At 37.6% G+C, this 10,069-nt stretch overlaps 3 protein-coding genes across 3 annotated transcripts; 1 reads left to right on the top strand and 2 right to left on the bottom strand.

The window, feature by feature from the left end:
• Window positions 1-1,051: 1,051 nt before the first annotated feature.
• LOC146486121 (small ribosomal subunit protein eS10-like) lies at window positions 1,052-5,304 on the bottom strand. The gene is made up of 6 exons (XM_085098593.1): window positions 5,199-5,304; window positions 4,677-4,821; window positions 3,459-3,531; window positions 2,871-2,972; window positions 1,651-1,772; window positions 1,052-1,158 (listed from the first exon to the last, which is right to left on the bottom strand). Exons 2-6 carry the CDS (start codon window positions 4,818-4,820, stop codon window positions 1,105-1,107), a joined length of 495 nt encoding a protein of 164 aa, XP_084954719.1. The 5' UTR covers window position 4,821; window positions 5,199-5,304; the 3' UTR covers window positions 1,052-1,104.
• Window positions 5,305-5,501: 197 nt separating this feature from the next.
• On the bottom strand, window positions 5,502-8,133 carry LOC146486120 (ARL14 effector protein-like). The gene has a single exon (XM_085098586.1). The coding sequence runs from the start codon at window positions 7,925-7,927 to the stop codon at window positions 7,352-7,354; it is 576 nt and encodes a 191-aa protein (XP_084954712.1). The 5' UTR covers window positions 7,928-8,133; the 3' UTR covers window positions 5,502-7,351.
• Window positions 8,134-8,752: 619 nt separating this feature from the next.
• Window positions 8,753-10,060, top strand: LOC146486119 (transmembrane protein 263-like). The gene is made up of 3 exons (XM_085098597.1): window positions 8,753-8,857; window positions 8,970-9,026; window positions 9,159-10,060. The coding sequence occupies exons 1-3, from the start codon at window positions 8,822-8,824 to the stop codon at window positions 9,396-9,398; spliced, it is 333 nt and encodes a 110-aa protein (XP_084954723.1). The 5' UTR covers window positions 8,753-8,821; the 3' UTR covers window positions 9,399-10,060.
• The last annotated feature ends 9 nt before the right edge of the window (window positions 10,061-10,069 follow it).

Here is a 10,069-nt window from a genome sequence, read left to right as displayed (position 1 = left end):
ATTTTTGCATGCCTCCGCACTGCTTAGGCTTAATGCTAGTTAGGCAGTTGTACCTTGAGTTGTTTTTATTGCAAATCAATGAGTAGCCTCCTTTGCAGACGTTGTTTGTGTCGGTCCCATTCTCCCTCCCCACCAACACAAACAACGTCTGCAAAGGAGGCTAATCAATACGTTTGTTATACCAAATTGAAAGGCTTCAAGTTAGACTTGAAATAAAAGAGTAATTTAATACACAATGAAGGTGTTGAGGAGGCCTTCACTTGCCTATATCATTGTTCATGTTGTGGAAGAAATAATAATTTTATTGTTCTTTTTAGTTATCTTTGGCCTTGTTCAGACTAAGTTCCTGGGTCTGGTCCAAGGGCACAGGCACTAGCCTTAACATAGCTCTTTGTTGGTGCCTGAGTAAAAGTCTCTGCACCATGCCCGGGCACTACCCCTAAGGATGGTACTCGGACACCTGTCCTTGTCAAAGACACTGGTCTGAACAGGATTTTGTCAGTTCATGCGCTTTTCCCCCATGCCTTCATGCTTATTAAATAGCAGGCACTAAATTAGCTTGTCTGAACAGGACCTTGTTTCTTTGTTTTGAAATCACAAAATTTATGGTGATGACAGGAAACAAAGGAAAATAAATTTCTAACCAGAAACAAGTTTGAATCACAACATTTTCTCCCACAACAACCACCTCACTCTGAGGGTTTCTCTTCTTCCTATTTCCACCTGGAATTAGGTGGTTATACCCTAAATTCCCACACGCTGATTGGCTCGTAGCTATTGTCTATAAGAGTACAGACAATAAAAATAATGTCAAATGTAATGTGTGTGTCTTCTTGCTGGAAAATGAAGCCATTCCACTCACCCTTTTTCCATGTTGTAAAAAAAAAAATATCAACCACAGTTCCCCTTTAGTCTATACTCTTATAGACCATAAAAACAATGACATCATAAAACATTCAAAACTTTCCACTTTTATGGTCAATAAGAGTATAGACCATAGGAAACTGCCATTGATTTGTTAAACATAATGCAATGACCACAACAACAATGATCTATTTCAGTGGTTTATTTTTCATGCTATTAACAATGGTCTTGAAGATTGGTTCACTGAGGAGGAGGGGCACCAAATCCACCACGGCCACGACCAAATCCAGCTCTCTGTCGAAAACAACGTTGAATAAATTTTGTAAGAAGAGAGCAAACAGAAGATTGATAGGAAACTTAAGCGTCACAGTAAAACTAAGAACCATCTTTCTTTTTGTGTAGTGGTGAACCACAGGACTGTGAAAATCTGAAACTTTCACAGGCCATAAAAATTCAAAGAAGTATGCTACAAAGGAATTTTTTTGCGCAAGCAATAATTTAACAGAAGAAAAAAAAAATTGGGTTTAATGCACTTTAAGATATTTGCTGCGATTGTTTGCCCTCTTCTTATTTTGGAATGTGGCCAACCAGCGGCACACTTAAAAGGCAAGAAATGAAATGTATAAACATTTGAGCTATTTTAATTGAAATTCAACATATTTGATTTTGCGTAAATGAGCTCAAAATGAAGGGGACAAACTAGGATATGAACGAACCAGGTCAACATCAATGCACAAACAGCTGACTGAACCATGTTCCTCTATGACAAAAATGGCATAAACTTACAAACTCAGGTCTGAAGTCCGAGCCAGCACCACCTTTAGGCTCCATTCCTGGGGCAGGGCCACGTCTGTAAGCCTCACGGTCAGCAGAGTCACCTGAGGGGGGTCCACGAGGCTGATCTGGACCTGAGGCATTGTAATAAAGTAACATAGCAAATAATTAAACACTTCTTATGAGTGAGAGTGCCTTAAATGCTTGCTCTGTTGCCAGGATTTCATTCTACAATCGCAACAACAATTCCGAACAGATAAAAACTGCTATTATTCTGTCTATTCATAATAGACATCTCATTCACTGGATGAAACGATTTCTCTCATAGACAAACGTAGTCGTGGTTGAACATGAATTAAACAGTTACCACACAATATCGTCAGCTCAATTCAACAGATGAAAACTGGGCTGATAGCATTGCTGATATCACCACACCCTCACTCTTAACAAGATTATACCAGCCTTCATTTTAAAAATAAGTATTGAAGAAGAAGATACTGCTCCTTACAGCGAAAACCAATAACAGAGCCTACTGCCTTTAAAACAGCAGGATAAAGTTTAGTTTTGGTGGATGTCAATCAAAGAAAAGCCACTAAAATTAAGCCACTTTAATTAAAAGAAAGGGCATCGTTTAGGGGATACTGTATTTTTAATTCACAATTTTGAAGCAATGCCGTGATAATTTGCAAAATCAGCAATGCATACTTGAGCTGGGTCGGGAATCAATTTTAATGAAGCTTTACGTCCTCTTAGTGGGTAAAATTGTCAATTCATTGCCTCTTTTGCCTTTAAATCTTGACAGAGTTCAAAATAATTCAACAGCTCTTCTTTGATCGATGTCCACCAAAAACGAAATTTTTTCCAGCTCTTTTCAAGGTAGCAGGTTGTCTGTTATTGACAACCACTTTAACTTTCTTTTGAATAGTCACACTTTAGGATTTTGCCTTCACACTTGAACTACCTAGTAGAGCACAACAAATGACCCCAAAGGAAAGTACTGCTCAGTAGCTTTCAACTAAATGCTCACAATTAAGGATTTTATCCACAGACTCAAAGCTAGAACCACTTTGTACAGCATAATAAAGAGTGTTATGAGGGAGTTATGTTCATTAGTTTTCATTTGAATGGCTGCAACTGAGAATTTCATCATAGACTCAAAACATGACAACACTTCCTTCAAATAAACTGTTGTTTGACTCCAGTGGTAACAGGGTTAAGGCCCACAAGCTTACCTTTTGGTCTGGGTCTGGCTGTCTCAGACCTTGCCTGTCGGCGGAGAGTAGATGGGACAATCTCTGGAGGAAGGTGTAGGTACTCTCTTAGATATGTAATACCTAGTAAGCAAACAGATTCAACTGTTAGGAGAACAACAAGAATGCAAAAAATACTGAAGACAGCAACAAACAACCATTTACTGGCAAAAACTTCCTCAAGATCTCAAAGATCTCAGTATTTGAAACTTCCCTAGAAAAGCTAAACAGTACCTACTATCGAAGCAAAAATAATGACCTAGCTAGTCAAATTCCTCTAATTTATTTTTTATAACAGTCAGTGTATGAGCAGTGCGTGTGTCGTCTGTGAGTGTGTGTGTTGAATATGTATATAGATGTTTACATTTAAAATGCTTCTGTACTTTGAAAACTTTATGTTTACTTAGGCGCTAGGCGTTTCCACATTAGATATTTGTGTTTAAGTATCTGTATTGTTTTTAAAACTTATCTAAATATTCATATATGTATCGACACAATCTAAAAGGAAATGTGAAAATAAAGTTGTTGTCTGTGCTGCAATAGCAAAGAAGAACTTGGAGGAGTCCTCACCATCATTTGTGAGGTACCAGTAGTAGTGCTGCCAGGAAAACTGTTCGGTGACATATCCTCGAGATTTGAGTGACTACAAGTGAGAAAAAAGGGATTAAAAATTTCAATTAATCAAATTACCAGGTACAATACAATTTCACTCTTGAAAATGATCAAATACTGCATTTTCTCTATCTTAAAATCTTGCTCCCTCTTTTTTCTTAATATAAGACAAATTCCACAACATACAGAGGAACCTCTTAGCAGCTGCAGTTACTACACCATTGCAATTCTTCCCAAACACATTTTTGCAGTGTTTTTTCAAAAGTTTTTGAAACATTAAATTGAGCAAGGGAACTGACCAACCATTAGTCCACTTATCTTCAGCACACCACAGTGCAGTGCTACTCATTCTAAATTCCAACCACAAATTTGGCAGTCGGTTCTCTAACTGATGGCACACAGTTTAACAATGAGTTATTGACGTTCAATTGTAATGCCATACTGTAAACTGTGGCAAGGTGTTTCGGGTGGGCTTGTGAATCAAATGTAGCTGATAATGACCTTCATAATGGCACACACGTAAAAAAAAAGCCCTTTGATCCTGCATAAAGTTGTTGTTCATCAAAAACATGCTATACATGCTGGCTTTTAACAACAGTTGTAAACTGGATACTATAGTCAAACAAAGAGGTTATGATATCAGATGAGATAGCAATAAACTACTAACAGTGTATGTTCCTAAAGTTCAAATTTGAAGTTACACAGTGTTCAGTGAAAGTGTGTATATTAAGTAAACAGGAATAGTTGAAGGAGGTCTACATCTGCCAGAGGTCCAGGGGGAGTGGGGTTATAACCAGAACATTTTATTCTAACAGGATGCTGGGGTAAATGGTAAATGGGAAGTCAACATTGATGGTCTTTGAAATTTAAAAAAAAGTGTTACTAAATTTTAGTCAAATTTCACAGATCTCCGAGTCTTAACTCGACTTTGTTTGAAAGTGCAACAAAGTTTGTGCATTTTGCAATGTCCCAACTTTCCAATTCGCAAAACTTCACACTGAGTGCTGGAACTGAAAATATGCTATCATTTTCAGACGTTCATTTGATATACAATTACTTATAATACATCCACTGTACCATTCTATGTAGTCACTGTTGACAACATTAATTTCAATACTTAAAGGCTAAGGAACAAATTATACCAACTTAACATAACTCACGACTTAATTTCAATACCTGCATAGCCTTGATCACTTGTAAATTTGGAACTCCCTCAATTTCAAGATGCTTTGGGGCATTGAAATCCTTCTTCGCTACCGCGACGCCCTCCTTAAAGAGGTTTTCGTAGATAATAACCCTATTTTTCTTGGGAATCAACATCCTACAGAATACAGGAGTGAAAACGCATTTGTACCGAAATAAAAAGTTAACGCAAAACAATACGCAAGGAATAAGATCTAACGAATAAAAACAACAATTACTATTTCCTAACATACAGTTCATGGCTTCTGTAAAGCCTTATCTCGAAAGAGTTAACATAAAACCGCACGTAAAACATTTTTACAGTTTTTTATAATCACGATACAAGGAAACAAGCGATCGAAACGTATGAACTATTTACGGCCTGTTTTCTCCACGCAATTACAAAATAAGGACACGAACTGACTGCCTATTATTTCTGTAATCTAATTTTATTAGAAAATCACCAATAGATAGTCTGATGGCTAAAAAATCTTGCGGATTGCAAGCATTACTCACTTCAATTCTCCAAGATGGCGATCGAAGGAAAAGAGAACGAGTGGAGCATGCGCGAAGTCTGATGGCTTTGTGACCAGGCCTTTTGTTAGGAAGGATCGACAAAAAGGAAAAAAATTGCGAAGTTTTCAAAGGAAACTTTTTAAAAATTATTTGCAGTTTTACTCTTGTATAAAGAGTAAAGAAAATAAATAAAATAAAAAAATGGGCAACATCTAGGAACAATCACATTTCCTACCAGCAAGTTTGCCCACAGTGGTCCAGCATATGCACAAATTATATGTAAAAGAATACCACTTGAGCATACTCCATTGAATGGATTTATTATACTGTAGATAATTTCTAAGAACCTTTTCTGAATGTACAACTGTGTTATGTACTTCATTTCACAACTTAGAAACTGTATATTACAGTGTTATTAATAAATTATTATAAAGAATTTAATTAACAGCATTTCTATAAAATATATTTATACTCAGTATCCTCATAACACAAACATTTACAATCCACAAATATAAGACACACACATTTCAAAATTTTCTGCCTGTGTTTTTAGGACCTTCTGGTTATAATAAATTAATAAAGAAATTATAATAAAATACTAAATTAAATAAATCCACTTTCTTAACTTAAACTGGCCCATTTTTTCAGCTTCTTTTAAATATAAACTATCAACAAAATAAAGAGTACATGCAATCAAGGAAGCTGTTCTACAGCCAGCTGAAAAATTTCAACTTATACAATGTACAGAAACTTTTCACAAAACACAGATTTCCAAGTTTTTAAATTGTGATGGCCTGGTGTGAGCTTTTTTTTAGTGTAAATTTTAACCTTTAAATTGTAAATTTAATTGTGAGCTTTAGGATTTTAATTGCAAGTTAGCACCCTGCCTTCACGGGGTGCAAGACCCTCCTGACTCATTAATAAATTTTATCTACCTCAGGCCCCTGATCCACACGAATACGTTTTCAATTGTCAGTTTTCATGATATTTTATATTAATTCACACTTAGTCTAGCATTTTCGTATCGTTTTCACCTATCCACACTAAAAGACGTTTGAAAGCGGTGATGGGTGATGTGAAAAGCCTCACATGCCATCAGTTCCAGTCCAAATTGGAGTCCCAGATGGCAGATGGTCTTGTGATGTTAACACATGCGCAATCCCAGGTCCCAATCGTTTCATATGGATTGCGCATGTGTTAACATCACAAGACCATCCGCCATCTTGGACTCCCATTTGGACTGGAACTGATGGCATGTGATGCTTTTTACATCACCCATCACCGTTTTCAAAAGTTTTCACCTGTCCACACTAGAAATGAAGTGTTTCAAAACAATGCGTTTTCAAGTCTCTATCCACTTTTGAAACCGTTTTCGAAATTCTCCGTTTTTATCAGCGTTTTCGGGTGTTTTAGTGTGGACAATAGGGGAAAACACATCAAAAGTATGCGTTTTTGAACAAAAACACATTAGTGTGGATACCTGCATAACAGGTGTTCATTTTAGCCAAGGAAGTGTGAGACATCAAGTGCGAAGTGCAAGACAAAAGTGCAGAGTGCCAGGGTCTCACCAAGCGCTTGTGTCTCGCTCCTTGTGCAAAATGTCTTGCCCTTCACACTTGGCTAAATAAAGGCTATGGAAAACAAGAAAAAAGTAGAAATTCTACTCACAGTACTGGTTGCATATGTGATGCACAACACTAGGTGTCTATGCAAATCGAGTACCATGTACAACAAAAACTGTCATCAGTTCCAACAAGTCTATTTTTAAAGTGAGCGGATGACTACCGATAGCCACCAACGATTGTATGAACATGGCACACGGAAATTATATGAAAATTCGATATCAAACATCAGCACCATTGGCCTTCAAACGGTTCTTTTTTACCAGGCCGTTACATCAATTTTCAAGCTTGAAAGGAGTCATTTGTTGAAACTACGATAGAACGGCAAACAAATTTTAACTTAGCACAAAAAAGCTTTAAACCAAAACTTTTTGGGTACGTTGACCTTTATGTGAAGTGAAAGTACCCAAATTTCCCCAACACACGTTCAAACTTGAAAGCGCACGTGCTCACGATAACATGATGCAATCAGCGAGTGCTCAAATTTGTGCCAACGTTTCGTTTCAGCTGAGATGATCAGTAAATCTGACCTTATCGAATTGCTAATCTTCGAGCCACACTTGGTAGCGGATTTTCTATTTCTATGTCTTTAAGGTAAGTCCACTGCCGGTCGCAGCGACATTCAACACCGCATTTTTCCGATCCACACGAGGGACAAGGAAAATGGCAACCAGGACAATCAGTATCTTGGCAATCACACACATCCCTGCCATCAGACATTCGAACACCTGATCGATCGTGAAATGTCTGCTTCTGTGGTCGTTTCCTTTGTCTCTGTTGCCTTCTCTTATTCCGGTTAGCGGGATCTTTCCATTCTTTCATGTCTAGTCTTTTCAGCTTCCGCATTTCTCGCCGACTTGTATCTGGGTTAAAATCTTTGAGCAATGGTCCTGGGCTCCTAAACTTCAATGAGTTGAGCAACTTTTCAGTCCATGAACTCTCTGAGCTTGTTGATTCTGTTCGGCTGACTTTCGCTGGGATTTGCAGGGAAAATCCAGAGAGAACTGGGGTCTCTTCAGCCGTCGAGACGCTTGTAATTGCTTCTCCTACGAGTGCGAATTTGGTAGTTTTCTTCTCGTTTTGTTTTTGTATTTCAACTGAAGACATTCCAGGATTTGCTTTCAGGTTTTCAGGCGCACAATTCTCCCTTTAAAAGCAAGAACTGTGAACGGAATTCGTACAGGAGAAAAGCCGACATGTAAGGACGATATTGAAAGAGGCAAACAAAAGCGCCATGTTGATTTACAAAAATACTATTGAAACCCAGTCCTACTCCTACAATCATTCATTGCTTACTTCGCTTGTACTTCCGGTTTCCCAAGAGAAACACTGTTTTCGTTTCCACTGCACACTAAAATGCTCAGATAATGCTCATTATATATATGTTCATTCTATATTTAAGCCGTTTTAACTAAGTCTAACAACAACAAAATCATATGTCAAGTGGTAGTGCATAACCAGATGTAAACCATATGAATATATGAAACATATATTTGTACTTTTGTACTGTGGGTATAAACCTGGCGGTTTCGACAAACCTCAATTCCAAGTTGTTAGGGATCAGCCGCTTGGTTTTTGAATTTGAAAAATATTCTATCGAGTTTAACCTATCGACCTATCGTTAACTCCCAAAAAATATTTTTAGTTTCTCTGAAAAAAAAAAAAAAATTCCTGGAAGAACGCCAGCAAAATGCTTGAATATTAATCGGGGTGGTTAGATGACGATATATACGTTCGTTCAATTATGGAGTACATTTTTTTGTCTGTTTTGTAGGCTTCAGGAAAATAGTCACTCAAACTTAATACAGTACAGTGCCCCAGTACAGTACTTTCAACGAAGAAATATTGAGCTTGCAAAAAAACCGGGATTTCCTGTTACAAAAGTCAAAGTGAACACTTCTGTATCTTGATTGGTCGGTAGACAATGAGGGGTTGTTTAAACTCATTTCCGGAATTGTTGCCTAGTTGTCAAGAAACCCCTTTCGTAAAAATTTATTTCCAATGGTGTCTGACGACAGCTCCCAGCAGCAAATCGTGGTACGACGATCTCCTTTGTATTTGCTTTTAAACATACAATTTTTATTTAACTACGTCAGTAGGCAGGCGAATAATTTAAAGGTTGTTTTGCATATGCGTTGAATTGTTACAGGTCCGACGTTCGAACTCGACCCCAGACGGTGGCAGTAAAAAGTTCGTCATGAAAGAGGTTTGTTGTTCACCGCATAAATAATTTTCGGGAAATATTTATTAAAGCTAAATGGTGGTAATTATGGGACGTTTATTGATAAATACTTGGGCAACTTGTTCCTTTAAAGTCGCGCTTGTTTTGCTGTTTTAGAGAGACGATAATCGGAGGGAAATCGACGTGAAAGGGGAACCGCAGCGCGAAGGTCCCGAAGAACAACCGGGCTTGTTGTCGAGAATATCTGGTGGAGTTTACAACAAGGCTGCTACAGTTGTTGGAGGAGTTGGCTGGGTGGCAGGGACAGCGTTATCAACGACATACACCGCAGTATCTGCCGTTGGTGGAGTTGCGCTAACCCCGTTTAGGAAATCCGCAAAGGACAAGGCTGATTGAATAAGTAGTTCCTCACCGACTTGTGTCTCAAGATCCCACGACACGAAACTGAGAATTTTCTTTAAAACAATGGCAGTGGCTTACGGTTTCTGTTATTGGCGTAGTTCATTGCTTCTACAGACAGAGGATAGCGTATCTTTTATTGATTCTTGCCGATGAAAGGCTTCTCGTCCACAGAAGTATAACTGGATTAAAAAATAGTGACATGTGGCAACACGTTCAAAATTTATCCCGTAAAAGAATACAATGTATTTATTGTTTTCCGTTCGCGTAAAATTGTCTTCATTTTTCGGATCATACGGAGTGGCGTAGTATGGAGCTATATGAAAAGCGTGTAGGGAGGAAGTTTATTCAATCTTTACTTTTAAAAATTGCTTGCTCAGCTGTATGTGTCGGATAATACACCATTTTGTAAAATTGCCTGTTTTTGATGACAACGGTTTGTAGGGTTCGGTACAGATAACTCTATAATCAGTGAATCGATTCTAATACAAAATTGTAAATATAAAATGTTTAATTCAGAGTTCTCTTTATGAAAGAATATCAAATTAATATTCGATAAATTTGTCATTTAATATATATTGCACTGTGAAAATAGGTCCAAGGCATTGGGTTGTCGATTGAAGTTAACTTAAAAATATTAAAATTTGTCATACAAAGAACCTGCAAAG

This window comes from Pavona decussata, unplaced genomic scaffold (genome assembly GCF_977016875.1).
Source record: "Pavona decussata unplaced genomic scaffold, jaPavDecu1.1 SCAFFOLD_21, whole genome shotgun sequence".
Taxonomy (NCBI): Eukaryota; Metazoa; Cnidaria; class Anthozoa; order Scleractinia; family Agariciidae; genus Pavona; species Pavona decussata.
The sequence above is the reverse complement of the archived record's forward strand: the minus strand, read 5'-3'. Positions and strand labels throughout refer to the sequence as shown.